At 36.7% G+C, this 18,742-nt stretch overlaps 1 protein-coding gene across 2 annotated transcripts in view; it reads left to right on the forward strand.

The window, feature by feature from the left end:
• The window catches only part of kcnd1 (potassium voltage-gated channel, Shal-related subfamily, member 1), a 73,524-nt gene that overhangs the window by 39,362 nt on the left and 15,420 nt on the right, over positions 1-18,742 (forward strand). For both annotated transcript variants that reach the window (XM_067393515.1, XM_067393514.1), the window contains exons 2-3: positions 15,820-15,982; positions 16,388-16,471. In XM_067393515.1, coding sequence (XP_067249616.1) covers positions 15,820-15,982; positions 16,388-16,471 — 247 coding nt within the window. The remainder of the gene's footprint in view (positions 1-15,819; positions 15,983-16,387; positions 16,472-18,742) is intronic.

The raw sequence follows: 18,742 nt of genomic DNA on the forward strand, positions 1-18,742 counted from the left end.
CAATACAGATTGTTTCAAAGCAGCTTTACTGTGATAACAGTAAAATGATGCATTTCGGCTATTGTTCAGCTGAAGTCAGTTCAGTGTTGATTCAGTTCCGTTGTAAAGATCATTAATTATTAAAGTAGTTCATGCAGCTCTGCAAAAAATGATGTCATCGTCCATCTCAGTTCAGTTCTCATACAACAGTGTCAGTACAGTCAGATCAATAATAATGTTGAATATTATGCTTCCCTAACTAAGCAAGCCAAAGGCAACAGTGGCGAGGTACCCAAACTCCATAAGGTGACGGAATGGAGAAAAATATCTTGGGAGAAACCAGGCTCAGTCAGGGGGCCAGTCCTCCTCTGGCCAACGAACAAACACGGTGTCATTATGATTTAGGATTCATTACGCCGGTATGGAGCCGAAGCTGGCCATAGGTTGTGTGCGGAGGACCTGTCTGGTTTTTGTGGTCTTTGCTGAGGATCTGTGCCAGTGGCTGTCGTGTTGACGAGGTCTTTACAGGAGATTGTCTTGTAGACACAGTCTCTGCTGACATTCAGGGCTGTGCTTTGGTCGTGTCTAGGTGCTGGTCCACCATCTAATCTGGATATGGACCGGATCCAGCTGACTTTGGTAACCTCGTGATAGGGATGAGACAGACAGACTAATACTAGCATAGATGCCGTTCTTCTTATCTTATGATGTAACAGAGATGTGACAGAGTATGCCTGCTTCCCGAACAAGGCAAGGAAGACTAACCCAGAGTTTGGGTGCTAAACGGGAAAAGGCTAGAATTTTGAGATCGCAAGAGACGTGAAGGACTATAATGCGTTAAGAACTTGCTCAAGTCCTGAGGAGCTAAACAATTTAGTGCTTTGTAAGTAAGTAGCAAGTTTTTAAAATGTATACATGACAGAACCGGGCTAATATGGTCATACTTCGTGCTTCTAGTAAGAACTCTAGCTGCATTTTGGACCAGCTGAAGTTTGTTTATTAAGCGTGTGGGGCAACCACCCAGTAGAGCATTACAGTAATCTAGCCTTGAGGTCATCACGTATGAACTAACTATTCTGCATTTGTCATTGACATGTCATAATATAATGTCATAATGTCATTTTTATAAATATATATATATATATATATATATATATATATATATATATATATATATATATATATATATATATATATATATATATATATATATATATATACATGTATATATATATACATGTATATATATATATATATACATGTATATGTATTTTATCTATCTATCTATCTATCTATCTATCTATCTCTCTCCATCCATCTCTCATCCATCTGTCCCTCTCTTTCTCATCCATCCATCCATCCAAATACTTTTTTCAAAACTTTGTCAACAAAGTCTTTGTCAAGACAGCATTCAATGTTTATCTTGACAGAACTATTCTTTTCTAGTTAACACTTTTAGTTAATTTTAATTATATTTCCTTACATTCAAATTCTGCTTCCTGTTTGCTACTTCAATTTAGAAATAAGACATTCTCTATTCAGTTCTGCATTTTGCACAAGCCTGATTTTTAAGAGGTCAGATTTATGATGTCTGTCTGGTGAACCATAAAATGGCCCAAAAAAAAAAATGAATAAAAAAAAAATCCGAGAGAACTTACACTGACAGACCTGAGCCAAATCTAGAAAGTCAATCTTGGTAGTTTTCTCTTTTGTCTTGGGCCAGCATTTTTTTTTTTTTTTTTTTTTTTTTTTTTACTTTTGACCTTTTTACTAGCATTAAGAAGCAATTGCTTTAGAAATAGAAGTGATTCAGATCTCTCATAAATGAATTGCTATTGACTGTCTGTGTCCTCTGGAGATTGGGACTCTTTTTTTTTTTCATGAAAAAAGGAAGACGAGCTGATTTGTTTTAGATAATCGAGTCATGCCCCCAGTTGGACAAGGAATGAGTATTTCCCTTTTGACTGCTTTTGTACTTGTTATTATTGTCATTATCCAGGGATCTTGCTTTGGAGAGTGACTTGAATTCTCATTCAGAAACAAATGCAAAAGTCTTACCCATGTACAGAGCAAAACACAACCTATTACTGTAGAGATTAGCTGAGATATTTGCCTGGGCGCTGCTGTTGAGCTGGTGTATTTGGAAAGAGTAGTTGTCTCTCAGAAGAGATATGGTTGCTTTAAAAGTTGTAGAATAACTGTAAGCACTAAATTATGTGGGGTTTTTTTTTGTGTGTGTGTCAGTGTTTTATTATCTCTATAGATACGACTCTGGTCTACCAGGTACATTGTAAAAAAGTGAAAATGTGCAGTTGAAAGTCTTAAAGACCCCATAAGATTGGAGTTTTGTGGCTTTCCTTAGGTTATATGCTAGTGTACCCCTAAATGTTGACAAAATTTGCTTTTAACACATTACACATTAGCCTACCATGGAAAAAAAAAACTGCCTAACGTTACTGAATAAAATGGCGACCCAGGCAGAGCTATAAGACAAGTGATTTTCACAGCTTTTTGCTCAGAATGTTGCTTTTTTATTAAACTTACCCATATTCAAGTGTGATAAAAAAAGAATGCAAGAAGCTAGAATATGTTTTTTTTTGTTGTTGTTGGTTTTTTAAATTTTTGTTTCGTTTAAAGGCAGAGGGTCTGTTCTTTCTGTTGATATATTGCATATTCAGATATTCATACAGCAAAATATTCTGGGGGCCATGAAATTTTTGTAAAAATGCAGAAAATCAAAAAATCAAAAACGCTGGCAGTGACTGGCAGCTTAAAAAAAAATGCTGGTGGTGCAAGAGTTCATATCAAGCATTGTTATTGAAAACAGTATTGTCCACTGAAAGCTGCGTGTATTGTCAAATACGACACATTTAAAGGACATAAAAGGACTCTTCAGCAAAAGTGAAAGTACCAGGTGAAATGTTTCGGAATGTCTTTTTGCACAGCAGAGTACCAGTTGTTTCAACAAAATATGTCCAGCCATCCAGCCAATTGATCCAACAAACTCCTGATTTTCTGCCCATACTCTATTTTGATCTGTTTACGACTGCGTTCGGATACAAGCACTAACGGCATAGACACATGTGAACTTTGAAGCAGGTGGATGTTCGCCATTATTCTGGTTTAATGTTCACATTCAGCCTGCATCAGCGTGACGCCGGGCACAAACTCGTAAATCTGGAGCCGAATGTGAGATACGTGGACATAATCGCTTGGATTCCTCTGTATTCTGTGGGAAGACATAAATCACGCTTGGCATAGCCGAATGCACTCAGCCAGAAACAGTTCCAGAGCGATCATCAAGCCACTATCAGAGACCCAGAACACCCACCCTATCATTACGACAAAGATTTAGTGTTGAGAGTCAGTGTGCCTCTAGGACATGACAATTGTGAGGTTATATAGACAAGCTATTGCACTTCTTAACCTGGCAAAATTTGGGACATACTTGACTAAACTGAATTTTCTCATGATCTGAACAGCTTATGCTTAGGCACAATTGATATTTGTCCACAAAACTATCATATGTATGAATTTCTGTACAAAATGAACCTGTTTTAAACTGCTTTTTGCTTTGGACAGGAAAATGGTCCTTGAGCACAACAACTCCTTATATTTCAGTAGCTGAACATTAGCCTCATTTTAATTAAAAAGGGGTTTTGGACCCCAAATGGATCATTTGGACTGGATGAGTAAAAACAGTCAACAAGTTGCCTGCATACAGGTATGGAAGCTGTTTCAACCTCAGTAATAAATAAAATGGGTAATTTTGAGACAGTCTTAAAATATGAAATAAAGTTACAATGTGAGTTATAAAGTCACATTATTTGAGATAAAGTTGTGATTGTGAGATATAAAGTCACAATTATGAGAAATAAAGTTGCAATTGTGCGAAGATTTAGAATAGATGCATCTTAATTATGAGATCTGAAGTCCCAACTAAGAGCAATAAAGTTAATTGTGTAATTGTGATATTCAAATTCACACTGTGAGATTTAAGTCACAATTATGAGAAATAAAGTTCACTGTAAACCCTAACAATCAAAATACTTCATTGGTTTGAGTAGGACAAACTTAAATGAACAAAATTAGTTCAGTTAAATTATCTGTTATGAGTATTTAGAACTTTCTTTTTCTTTTGAGTTCACAGCACTGACATTTTTCAAGTAAACTGAACTGTTTCATTGTTTTGAGTTGTATGAACTCATTTCTTTTAATTTAGACTAGCTTAAGTTTAACTGAAACTGGGCTGGGATTTCTATTTCCCAGCATGCTTTGCCCATGGCACTCGAAAGGGACAGTAAATGCTTAAATGATGTATTAAATAATGTTTGTTTGTTTTTTGTGCAAGACTAATGGTAAGGGAGATTTAGTAGTGATTAACATTTTGTTATACTAATTTAGAAGAGCTTCTGTTAATGTGGGTTTTTGGAGTGTTACCATCATGTTGACAAGTGGTGCATGCGGCTTGGTTTGAGAGAAGGTTATTTACATTTGTAGGTTGCCGTGCTCATTCAGTAAGTGCTATACCAAGTTAGTATTAACATGTTAGCAAGTTGGCATTTTCTGAATTAGTTTGTTATAGCTAGCAAAATATTTACGTAGATAACCTGAACATTTTAAGTTAAATGTATAAATTAGTGTATTCAAACATTTCAAGTTAAGAACTATAAAATAAAACTTACTTAAACTATGAGTTTCTTAAATTCTCGTTTCAAAACTTTTTTGAGTTCTGACTACTTATTAGGGTTTGCCGTAAAGTAAATAACTCATTTGATTAGCAAGAATTCAAAATAAAAAGTTAATTAAATATTTTATGTTAATTGTTATGTTAAAATGTATGAGTTGGCTAACTCAGTACTTCAAGTTAGGAGCAATTAACATGCATGAGTACTACAAACTCAAAACTTGATAGTTCTGCTTACTTAAAATTGGGAACATCATAACCTTAAAAAATGTTATATAACAGATTAACTCATTTTTTTTTAGTTAGCCCAAATTATTCGGGTTTACAGTGTTGCAATTGTTAGATTTAAATGATAAAATAAGTCTTATTTGTGAGAAAGTTACGATTATGTGGCAATTATGAGGTGGAAATGAACTTGGACTCCTTAAATACAGTCTGAATTTTTGTTTAAAAAACATCTTAATTAAGATAGACCAAATTTTTTAATTGGCAGTATGTGTATACACAAAATTTATTATTCATGATGCAATAATCCATTCAGTATCCTCCACTGGTTCTAGACTGGGTTTCCAAAATACCACGGCTTAAATAATCATACAAACAATAGGCACATGATCTAGCGCAGAAAACTCGATCATCTCAGGTTTATCCAAGGTAATGGCGATCTGTCCCAGCGGCGTATGATACACGGGGTCTATGAGTGTTTAGCATGCTCACAGTGACCAGGTGTTGCTAAGCAGAGATGATTAATGATATTAGCTCGCTGTGTGGAAACTTCAACACCTCATTTAATTTTCAGCACACGCTGACAGTTGCCCATTCATAATTGAATCAGTAATTACTTAAATGTGATTAAATCTGAGCGGGAAGGATTTGAGAGATCGGTGTTTGAACGGAAACGTTTGGCATGTCAAGTGGCAATTTTGGACACGTCAGACGCTTAACAAGAACTTGTCAGCTGTGGAAGACTGGTGCTCGATAATCGGGACTGTCAGGCATAATCGTTGGCCGAGTCAAAACACATCCATTTCTGTTTTGCTCTGTTTAGCTGTCATGCCCGACAGCTGATGTATTCAGTCGTGAAGTGAACTAAATGAAGTGTTATGTTTAATCAGAGAGCCTTTCAGAGTTTACGGTACACGCACATCCAGGCAAATGCTGAGTTTGTAATTGTAGGCGGCCTCCTCATGAATATTTTATGTACATTTAAAATGTCTGTCAAGCTAACATGGTCTGTGCTTTGTCAACATGGTCGTTATCTTGCTGAGCAAAACTTGTGCGATTGCCATCATATTCATTATGTGATGTTTATGTATTGCCTAGGGAATCAAAACATCAAAGATGTGTGAAAATTGGCTTGTCATTCTTGTAAGACTCAAATGAAATCTTTCAGACAGTGTTTCAGTGGATATGGAAAACCTAGAAATTTTCCAGGGAAAAAGTCATGTAAAAAAAAGAATGAAATTTTTATAGTGAGTATACTATACAGTTTAAAGTTTTGGTTACACTTTATTTCGATAGTCCACTTTAGACATTCTTAGACAACTAATAAGTAACTTTGCAACTACGTGTCAACTATCTCTCATTAGAGTATTAGTAGACTGTAGATTGTTAGGTTAGGGTAAGGTGTTAGGTTTAGTGTTAGTAAAATAAGGGGTTTGGGTTAGTAGAATAAGTTGACATGTGCTTTCAAAGTTATTTATAGTCTGTAGAATGTCTGTTTGGGACCAAAATATAGTGTTACCAGATACTCTAATGACTGCATTTTTTGGCATGATTAGCTGTAAAATATTTTGATGGCTAGAAATTGATCTTTGTGAGTGCAAACTCTGTAAAATGAGCCAGGGTTAGGGTTTGGTTTGTCTCGCGTAGCCTGACCTTCAGATTGATGGCAGAAGGTCTGAACTCCATCACAGCTTTCATTGGCCAAGGACCGCCCAAGAGCCCGTCTGACTGACATGTAAAGCAACCGATCACAGTTCAATTTGTTCCATATCATATTAATGGTGTGAAAATGTAAAGTCAATATCCCTATAATAACAGGCATCTAATAAATTAGTACGTTGTGCAAGTTTACTGCAACAATGGTGCCACGAACTTCACATACTTTTGAAAATCCAGCAATTAGTTGAACCTGACAAGCGGTCATTGTCACAGTTGTTGTAAACAAGATTGCTTTCTTCTTCCATGAGGGGTTTTGGCTTTATTCCAAGGGGATAGGGGACAGCAAAATTCAAATTAGATACTTCTAGGACTGCAAGTGCAAGCCGTTAATATGAATGAGAATGTGGATAATTCTCTCCAGGTATTATAGACCTCGTTGGTTGGCATCATATGATGAGCTCTGACCACTTTAATGTATTAAAAATTATACTTTTTGCTATGTAGGGGTGAATTCAGGTTAACTGGGCCATTGCGATGACTCGAAAAAAGTGTCCCAATTAACCTTAATTCACCCTACTTAACAACAGCTGACACTTCAATTCAGAATTAAGTAGCAAACACAACAGTGACACATCCACTGTTAGCTTCAGAATTTGCATAGCCTACTGTTAGAACATTGATTCCATCAGCAGAACAGCTGGAAATTCAATCAGAGGGGTGTATTAGTGTTGAAACTTGTGTACGGACATGAACACACACTAGCTACAGAAGGGACATGAAGAGAGGGCTAGAGGAGGGTTTTAAAAAAAAGGAGATTGATGGCTTGTGAAATGTAAAAATAAATGAAATGGCAGCGCTGAAATCCATGAAGCGGTGTTTCCACATGTAATCTGTGCACAAGCCTCCTTGATTTCCACTAGCAGATGAAAACCACCCGTTCACCGGTTAACCCTTGACCGCCCACTGTTGGCCAGGTGTATTTTTGTGTATTTATGTTGCTGTGTTCAGAATAGCATACTGCCATTTTACTATTTCTGCTATATGTATACTGTGCATAGAATGCAAATGTTTAATACATGGTACATATGGTAAGTGTGCAGTATACAGCAGAGCACACTGCACAGAATACTGTATCCCACAATAAATGCAATGTGCTTTACTTGACCTTTCATTTCCAGTGTGACAAATGAATCGGGACCTAATAGAGTACTGCAGCAATGACATATTTTTATAGGCCAGCCTGGAAGTTCACATCACCCTAGTTCCCTCGACAAAATCCCAATAGGATTATTGCAGAAAATAAACTCTGTGACAAACAAAACTTTATGATAATTACACATTTTGTTTTTCAAGATAACTTTTATGAATTTTGAAGCAGAGACACAATTGGAAGAATGCTAACATATGAACTACACCACAGTCACATGACTTCAGCGTCACTTCCATTATGCTTCCGACAACTCTTTCATTCTTTATTCATGTTTCCTGAAAGTTTGAGTTGTAATAGTTTGCAAGAGTGTGATTAAAACACAATGAGGGTGTGAAAGTGAACTAGTCAGTTGATATGTTTACCTGTTCGGCTGATGACAATTAACGTCCCCAACAACCTGTAGTCCACTTGTTAGCAACCGCCTTTAAAGTCCTGATGAAATCAAAATTGACCCTATTTATTTTGTTAGCGCATATTACTAGTCTTGTGGTGAATAATTCATCCGTGCAGGTTAATACACTGAAAAAAAAAAAAAAAAAGATTGTCGTGGTAATGTTTAATAAAAATCTGAAAAGTTACTTCCAGCCTGGAATGCCGTTCCTTCTCTGATGACGTCAGTTTGACGGCTTGGGTTGAAAACTCTTAAACCACTCCCTCCAACTGCCTATTTTGAGGCATAATTATAAATGCGCCGATTCATGCTGCGGCCCCTTTAAATCGCGTGCTCTCCGCCCCCTCCCGAGCTCTCGACTCTATCACTGCATAAACAAAGTTTACACAGCTAATATAACCCTCAAAATGGATCTTTACAAAGTGTTCGTCATGCAGCATGTCTAATCACGTAAGTATAGTATTTATTTGGATGTTTACATTTGATTCTGAATGAGTTTGATGGTGCTCCATGGCTAAAGCTAACATTACACACTGTTGGAGAGATTTATAAAGAATGAAGATGTGTTTATGCAGACTGCAAGTGTTTAATAATGAAAATAGCGACGGCTCTTGTCTCTGTGAATACAGTAAGAAATGATGGTAACTTTAACCACATTTAACAGTACATTAGCAACATGCTAACAAAACATTTAGAAAGACAATGTAAAAATATCACTAAAAATATCATGTAATCATGGATCATGTCAGTTATTATTGCTCCATCTGCCATTTTTCGCTATTGTCCTTGCTTGCTTACCTAGTCTGATGATTCAGCTGTGCACAGATCCAGACGTTAATACTGGCTGCCCTTGTCTAATGCCTTGATCATGGGCTGGCATATGCAAATATTGGGGGCGTACATATTAATGATCCCGACTGTTACGTAACAGTCGGTGTTATGTTGAGATTCGCCTGTTCTTCTGAGGTCTTTTAAACAAGTGAGATTTATATAAGAAGGAGGAAACAATGGAGTTTGAGACTCACTGTATGTCATTTCCATGTACTGAACTCTTGTTATTCAACTATGCCGAGGTAAATTAAATTTTTTAATTCGATGGCACCTTTAACCAAAAACTGACTTCAGAACAATGGAACCAGAAGTGCTAAAATGCTTGTTCTCGAGTTTTGGCCTACAAAAATACATATTTATCGCACCTTTCAGTAGGGCTGCACGATTAATCGCATGCTATTCTCACGCGCATTTCGTCAGTAAAGCCGGTTCCCTGATTACCGCTAAATCGCCATCACCTGTTTTTAAACGGAGTGCCTTTTAATAGACAGAGCCGTAGTTCACAGACAAGCCACGCAATATCGCGTTCATTATCGCAGGTGATTCATCTGCGATATGAACGCGATATTGCGTGGCTTTTCAGTGATCTACGGCTCTGTCTATTAAATGCCGCTTCATTTGAAAGCAGGTGATGGCGATTTAGCGGTAATCAGGGAACCGGCTTTACTGACGAAATGCGCGTGAGAATAGCATGCGATTAATCGTGCAGCCCTACCTTTCAGTATCTAAAAAAAAATATGATAGGAGGAAAAATTATAGTGCTTTTGTGTTCTCTTGCAAATGTTTTGTGTTCCCCTGAGAAACTTTGCGTTCACTCTCAAATCTTTTGATTTTTTTGCGAGTGAATGCAAAGTTTCTCATGGGACGCAAACGTTTTTGCGAGGGAACGCAATGGTTTTATCTCAAAGTTTCTCGGTGGAATGCAAAACATTTTGCAAGCGAAAGCAAAGTTTCTCGGGGGAATGCAAAACATTTGAGAGAGAATGCAAAAAGCATGGGAATATATTTCTTCCTTCCATCTCATTTTTTTTTTCATACCCATGTCCTTTTAGGGGCTCTGTAGATTAAAAATGCCCTTGTTGGATTGCAGATGCAAGTAATTTTTTGCTTGCGTTATGCTGTACTGGTAGTTGTCGTGGATACTGACGCCTGGTGGTGAACGTAGCACCATTCAAAAGATTTTCATTGAAGCACAATATGCTATTTGCAGTCATGATTGATTTTTTTCCAATAACATAAATTGATCTGCTTCATGAAGATGTAGAATAAAGCAACTTTTTACAGATTGCAGATATGTTTTTCGAGGTACTATTAATGTATTTTTGTAAAACCTTTTAATAAATGAATTACTTAGTGCACCTTTAACATGAAAAGATTTCACATATACTGTTTTATAAATAGTATGCATGCAGTATACATTATATACTTTGCCGAATGCAGTAAACAGCACATTAGCAGTCCTTTCTGCACGCTGCCCTTGTGTGTTGTGTGATGGTGTACTCGTCATGCTGTGAAGGACTTTAAGATGATGCGCTCCTAATTGCGATTGTACAACCGCTGCTATTCATAGCTGAGTTTTGCTGAATTTAAAGTGATGTCATGTTTCAAGGCCGGGGAAACAGGATTGTATCAGATTCGCAGGGGCAAAAATAGATATGTTTGAGGAAGCTGTATTTTGGGCTCTTTAAATTCTGTCCTCCTGTACCTAATCGTCCTTTTTATCTCCAGCAAGATTTCCGAGAGAGAGAGAGAGTGTAAGTGGTGACGTCCTGGTGCTGGAGCCCCAGGAGAAGAGCAAAAACTGAAGCATCAGCAGACGCAAAAACAACAGTTTGCTGTTTTTCCTCTGATCTTTTCCATGCATATCTACCTCGCTCTTGCTGTTTAATCTTCCGTCCTGTTTCTGCTCAATGTTCTCCGTGAACTTCTGGCAAACCTCCTTGACCCCTTTCCAGACCGGCATCTAGGCCAGGCAGCCTCGTTCTTGCCCAAGGGACGTCTGTCTAAGACTTTCTATTATGGGAAAATTAAAGGGATAGAGAGCTCTCCTGAATAATGCTTGAATGCCTTACATTACCTGTCCTTTTCAAGCAACTTTTCCTGTTTATGTAGCAGTTTTAGAGTTTCATGTTCCACACTAAAGTTATCATCCATATCATTCTCATGTAGAAAATGAGGCTTTTTCTCTTGTACTTAGTGAACGTCCTTGCTAACTACTGATCTCTGCCTTATACAATACTGAACAGCAGAATGAACATTCAGTGATCAAGAAAACGAAAAACCATTGGAAGGATAATAGGCATTGTCATCATACAAATCTATATCTGCTTTCTGCCCTTCTTGTGCACCCGGGGCCATCTGGCGATACCAAAATGTAGACGTTTACTAGTCGGAAACAAAATTAGGTGCCCGGACCGATGTGGATTAATCTCAGGAGCGCACAAGCTCTGAGGAGATGACAAATGAGGGATGCTGGAAAGGGTTTGTGGAAGAGTGTGTGTGTGTGTGTGAGAGTCTCTCATCTGATCAGCTTTCCTGTAGCTCAGTGGTTAGAGCATGGCACTAGCAATGCCAAGGTCATGGGTTCGATCCCAGGGATTGCACATACTCAAGATACAAATGTATAGTATAATGCAATGTAAGTCGCTTTGGATAAATGCATAAATGTAAATGTGATCAGGCTCTTATGAGAAATCCCATATTAGCCTGATGTGTCAATAAAACATAATAGTGAGCCCTGGTCTGATTTATGTGACGGCTTTTACTGGAGGCTTTCTGAGGAGAGATGATTTCTTGTTCTTGATCTCTGGAGAGACAGTAAGAAATATTGGTAGCACTTTATTTTACAGTCCTGTTACCCATGCACATACTGTGTACTTGTTACAGTACTCCTGAACCTACCCCTAAACCTAACCTAAAAAGGATAGTTCAGCCAAAAATGCAAATTATCCCTTGATTTTCTCACCCTTAAGCCAGCCTAGGTGTATATGAAAATCTTTCAGAAGAAAATAATTGGAGATATATTAAAAAATGTCTTCCAAGACATATTCCAAGAATACTCTTCCGCCATAAATCGACGCGTACGGCCGTCTGCCGGAAGCTAGTTATTATAGTTAATATGGATATTTTTTCATACAAAAACCCATTGGTTTGCTTCAGAAGGCCATTATTATCCTCCTGGAGCAATATGGATTATTTTTTATAATGGATGAACACATTTTTGGGGGCTTCAAAATTTACTACCATTATAAAGCTTGGTAGAGCCAGGATATTTTTAAATATATCTCCAATTGTATTCATCTGAAAGAAGATAGTCATATACACTTAGGGTGGCTTGAGGGTGAGTAAATCATCAGATAATTTTTGGGTGAACTATCCCTTTAACCCATGTAGTTACCTTATATTACCCAGTACTTTGAAGGTAAATACACTGTAAGTACACGTACTGTAAAATAAAGTAGAACTGAAATATGTTTACATGTATATGGCATATGAAACACTTAAAGGGATAAAAAATAATAATAATAATAATGAAAATTCAGCCATGTGCTGCATTGTTTGGTGACATGACACATGAGAATTAATGTTGTTTGACTATTTTTGAATTTAACATGAGCCTGAATTAGATTTGTGAGTAAGAATTATTTGTTCTAAATAATAAATAAGCATTGAATTGTCAAGTTGAATTTACCTTAATTTAAAATGTAATTTAAATTTTTTTCATTAATTATTTATAATTTAGTATATTTATTCAGAGCCCCTAAAGGGACATTGTGATGGAAAATATATGAGATGGTTGGAAAAAGATATATTTCAATGACTTTACGTATTGAAATGCATTTTTTTCCTGCCATCATATTTTTTTTCCATCCACTTGTCCTTTTAGTGGCTTGATATTTTTATGATATATAATTTGTTTTATAGTGAAAAATTTGTGTTGAAGAAATGAAATCCCTTTGTTGTGTCACTGTGTTGAATTTCTTTGACTCCTCCTCCTGTCATTAAAGTTCAGTGGGCGTTGCCAATTCAAATTGACACTTATTAAATGGAAGAGAATCAGTTCTTAAATTTAGAATTTTATCTGATTCTGCTAAATGACTAGTTCTGTCACGAAACTCTAGATGGTGCAGGCTGATGGATCCTTTACACATATTGATTATATCTCAGCGTTAACTACTCTGCACAAGCTGATTGGTTCATGTCGCATCTGCAGCAAATGAGTTTGCCTCTCACAACATTAATGCCATAAATGGCTGGTTATCATTCACTATAGCAGTTGCAGCGTGCTTTCAGAGTTCCTCTGAACCCTCCACCTTCCCCAGCTCCACATGTATAGATGAACAACAGCAGCAGCATTTCATATCTAGTCTACCAAGACCAAATACATTAACATTGTCATATCCATTACCATGTTAAAAATCTCCCGAGAGTACTGATAGATTTGTGCTTAAATCATTGTAATGCACAGCCTTGAGTGGCTTATTTAGCATTTCTATAGCTCAAACAGTTGCTTTGGATTAAATTGTCATCTTCGTTTATTTCTCTACTCTGGAAAAACATATCCAGGTTTTGATTTGCATATTGTCTGTTTTTTTTTTTTTTTTTTTTTTTAATTTTTCTGACAGTTTCAGTCTGGTGATGCTGTAGACATGAACAGGATGTAAGTGCAGAACATCAACACCGCTGTAAAAACAAATATTGGTTTAATTTAGGCCACCTGCAGATCGGTCTCCTGTGAAGGGATGGAACATGATGTGAATGTGAATGTGGCGTATGACTTTTTCTCTTTTGTTGTGTTGTCAGTGACTGATCCAAAATGCTGATTGCACCTCAGAGAAATGTGTGTCGCACCAGGAACCTATCAGAAAATCACATTTCAATTTGTTGCCGTCTCCATGTAAACACACAAATAATTGTGCTTTGACTGCTTCACTGTCCAAAATTTATATGCAGGTATGGATGTTATTGGTGTAGTGGGCTGCACTTTTTGCACATTTTTCTTGATCTTTTGAGATATAAAAGAGTTCGATTTACCTGCTATGAAAATATACAGTAACTTTCAGAACTTAGAAGTTCCTTTCCAGTCTGAAATGTGCATTTATTAAATCTAAACTTCAAAAAATACTTCTGCTACTTTTTGATATTGACAAATTAAAGCTCAACATATTTACTGATCACTTGCTGAATTTATAAGTGCATTATTCTCTTAATATGGCAGAAATAGTATGAGTAGTTTGTAGTTCTGAATTCAGCATGTTCTGCACATATATTACTGTATAGTGCAAACTATGCAGTACACAATTTATACTTTTCATTAAATAAAAAGTATGTGAAACAGTAGTCTGTGCAGTATGCAACAGTGGTATGCTTCATTGGTATTGACTATATGTAGCTTAACACCATGTCCTAACTACACGCGACACGTGATAACAGGTATCTTTTCCATGTTTTTTGTCCTAACTAGCCACGAGGATGTAATGATAATCTCAGTACGTATGTGCTTTATTTAATGTTAAAAGTGTCTAATGTGAGTTTGAATACCATTTTGTGTCTTTTATAGCCGCAATGAAAGTAACAAAGGACAATTCACCTCAGATCTTCAAAATAAATAAAAGGACTTTCAAACTGTCAACTCATTGTGAACAGACAAGTATATTCTATGACAAAGATTGTGTTAGTAATCAGTATGTATTTTTAATAATGTTAAAATGGTGTAATATTCATGAATTTGATTATGTACTTATCCATTTCATTGCGAGTGCCGGTGTTGTGCCGAATTTCGACTCCCTGCCAAATTATTACCCCCCTCGTTGAAGTCGCTATCTGATTGCCTAATCCTAACCCCACCCCTAATCATAACCCCTCCCCCAATCATAACCCCTCCCCCACACTTAGTCCTAATCCTACCAATATTTGGGGGGGTAATAATTTGGCAGGGGTAGGAATTCGGCACCACACCGGGAACTTGCCAAGTGAGCCCGCCTATGCTCTCTTCTGATTGGCTGTGATTTTTGTTTAACTTTATCGTGTCTCATAGTCTCGTCGCGTCTGGTGTCTTATCGCATCTCGTCTGGTTAGGACACGGTGTAAGTCAGCATGTAGTGTCAAGTTATCTTTTCTAAAATAGAGTTAATTTGAATTTTTAATCCAATTTTGTGCAAAAATGTGTTAAAACGTTTAGCAAACAGGTCAAATAATAGCCAAGAAAGGTTCAAATCCCCTTGTTTCTGGTTTATTCTTCACACTGGAAATACAAAGTCAAATCGAGCAAACTGAATTGTACAATACAATATTTCACTGTTGCATGAAACTGCATATTGTGGACAGTATGCATACTGTAAAAATTAGTTTGAGTAATATTATACAATGCCATTCCAAACATAGTCTTTCTTCTCTCAGATATTTATGGGTTATATCTTAACCATGACCACCCCTATAAATTAGTTAACCCTCATCCAGTGTGTAGGAGGACAGCGATGATTATGGCTGCTGCAAATCTGTGTTGTGTGTGAGTGTCTGTGAGAACCACATCACCTTAATAGCCTTCTGCAATTCTGTGATGGTGTATTCTGCTATTAAAAATGGCTAATGGGTTGTGTTAGTGGTCTTTTAGAGCCCCGGGAGCCTCGGAGATGAGCTTTGGAGCCTTGTGAATTGAAATACACCTGCACTTTTCCAAACTAATTTACACAATTGCATTAAATGTGACTGCAAAATAGATACTAAACAAGCGCTGGTCATTAAATCAGCGTAATCATATTCACACAAATTGTCATTCTCTCTCTTTCACACACAGAGAGCTGTTAAGTGCTTGATTGACTTTGGTGTTTGTTGCAGGTATGGAGACATGGTTCCAAACACCATCGCCGGAAAGATCTTCGGCTCTATCTGCTCTCTCAGTGGCGTGCTGGTTATCGCCCTTCCTGTACCCGTCATTGTATCTAACTTCAGCCGGATCTACCATCAGAACCAGAGAGCTGACAAGATGAGAGCCCAGCAGGTACTAAAAAAACTTCTCTTTTGCTTTTGTCAAAAATATTTCATTATGTTCTGTTTTTCTATTTGTCATTGAGTATGAATGTCGGTTACCTGCAAAAGATTATCAGAATTCATTATTATGCATTATAGAAGTCATATTGTCAGAGCCGTTTAGCACATTACAGTACATTGACCTTTGGTGCTCATACAGGCAATGTGAGCTTTAATCTGGCTTGCAAAATTTCCCAATTAAAAAAAATCCCATCTCTCTGTTTTTTCACATTAGTCAAAAGACCAAATAGCATTAAACGAATCCTGATATAACTAAACAGCATGACTAGATTTATTACACCTCTGAGTCACTACAGCTGTTTGTGAAACAAATGCTGACACGATCGATTCAGATAAATTCTCTTTTGTTTTACAGAAAGTCCGACTTGCCAGGATTCGCTTGGCCAAGAAGGGAACCACCAACGCCTTCCTACAGTACAAAGAAGAAGGAGGATTTCAGGTGAGATTTAACATGAGAATTCAGTTTAGTTGCACTGCATGCGTTTATGAAAAGGATGTGATCATTTACTCATTCTCATCACACTCCAGACTCATTCTAAGATGCTGACTCCAAACTTTTGAAATCCGTGTCCGTTGTGCCTCTTTTAGATTAAAGCAAGTTTGTGAATGAACACATAATTGTTAAATGAAATTTCGCCACACATCGGATTACTTCAGAAAATTGAATTACTGTACAGAGCACAAATCATGCGGATGGACTTCTTTATCCCTTGTTAAAATTCTTCAGAATGCCTCATTTTTTGTTCCTTGTAAGAAAGAAAAAGTCCTGTGTGAGTAAATGATGACAGTTTTCATTTTTGTGTGAACTGCTGTATATGTTTAAATGATCTCCCAGTTGCTTCACTTAGCACATCCAAGGACGAACTAGTTGCTGGATTTGACAAAGTTTGCCTGACATCAAATCTTTAAAAGATACACAAAGTTTTGTTGCATAAGGGGAATCTTTCAGTACAGACATTAAGCATCTGACTAGGGAGAATTAAACAATATTTGTGTGTATTTTGGGAAGTCGTATTGTTGAGCAGGAATTGCTAAGTGTTCTTTCAACTACACTTTGTACTGTGTCTGCTTACACTGTGTGTAATCGATTCTTCAAAGATTCTCCAGCAGAAATAGCTGATATTGGATCTTCCATAATAAGATGGTTTTCTGTCGAGAGGGAAACGGTAGCATCACGTCTGACAGCAAGTTTAAGAATAAAAAAACTTTAGAACACTTCATATATTTTTTCATACGTTTTTTGTCTTAAATACTTACATTTTGTACTTACATTCAATACTTACTTAAAGGGATAGTTCACCTAAAAATGTCAATTCTGTCAGTTTATTCACCCTCATGCTGATCCAAACCTAGACAAACCAAAGGACATTTTTCAGAATATCTTCTTTGTTGTTTGCACTTCAAATTTCTGCAAAATGCATTAGCTATAATTAGCTATGTATTTTACAGCATTTATAAACCTTTGTTAATGTTAGTTAATAAAATATTCATGATAGTTCATAGTGAATTAACTAATGTTCACAGATACAACTTTCAGTAACACTTTATTTTACAGTGTCCTTGTTACATATGTTGCATGTACTTACTGTAGTAATAACAGTAATTTATGCCTAATTATATCTTATTCACCCTAAACCAAACCCTAACCCTAAGTACATGTTGTTAATTGATATTACTCAGTGCTTACATGTATAATTACACTGTTATAAAGTGTAACCCAACTTTCGATCTTAAAGGTGCCCTCGAATGAAAAATGGAATTTATTTTGGCATAGTTAAATAACAAGAGTTCAGTACATGGAAAAGACATACAGTGAGTTTCAAACTCCATTGTTTCCTCCTTCTTATATAAATCTCATATGTTTAAAACACCTCCGAAGAACAGGCGAATCTCAACATAACACCGACTGTTACGTAACAGTCAGGATCATTAATATGTATGCCCCCAATATTTGCATATGCCAGCCCATGTTCAAGGCATTAGACAAGGGCAGCCAGTATTAATGTCTGGATCTGTGCACAGCTGAATCATCAGACTATGTAAGCAAGCAAGGACAATAGCAAAAAATGGCAGATGGAGCAATAATAACTGACATGATCCATGATATCATGATATTTTTAGTGATATTTGTAAATTGTCTTTCTAAATGTTTCGTTAGCATGTTGCTAATGTACTGTTAAATGTGGTTAAAGTTACCATCGTTTATTACTGTATTCACGGAGACAAGAGCCGTCGCTATTTTCATTTTTTTAAACAATTGCAGTCTGTATAATTCATAAACAAAACTTCATTCTTTATAAATCTCTCCAACAGTGTAGCATTAGCCGATAGCCACGGAGCACAGCCTCAAATTCATTCAGAATCAAATGTAAACATTATAACAGTATACAATACCCACATAATCCAACGCATGCATGACAAACACTTTGTAAAGATCCATTTGAGGGTTATATTAGCTGTATAAACTTTGTTTATGCACTGTTTAAGGCAAGCGTGAGCTCCGTGGGCGGAGAGCAGGAGATTTAAAGGCGCCGCACAGCATAAATCGGCTCATATTTAATGATGCCCCAAAATAGGCAGTTAAAAAAATTAATTAAACAAAATCTATGGGGTATTTTGAGCTGAAACTTCACAGACACATTCAGGGGACAACTTAGACTTATATTACATCTTGTAAAAAAACGTTCGATGGGACCTTTAATGTATTAGT

This window comes from Chanodichthys erythropterus, chromosome 9 (assembly GCF_024489055.1).
Source record: "Chanodichthys erythropterus isolate Z2021 chromosome 9, ASM2448905v1, whole genome shotgun sequence".
NCBI lineage: Eukaryota > Metazoa > Chordata > Actinopteri > Cypriniformes > Xenocyprididae > Chanodichthys > Chanodichthys erythropterus.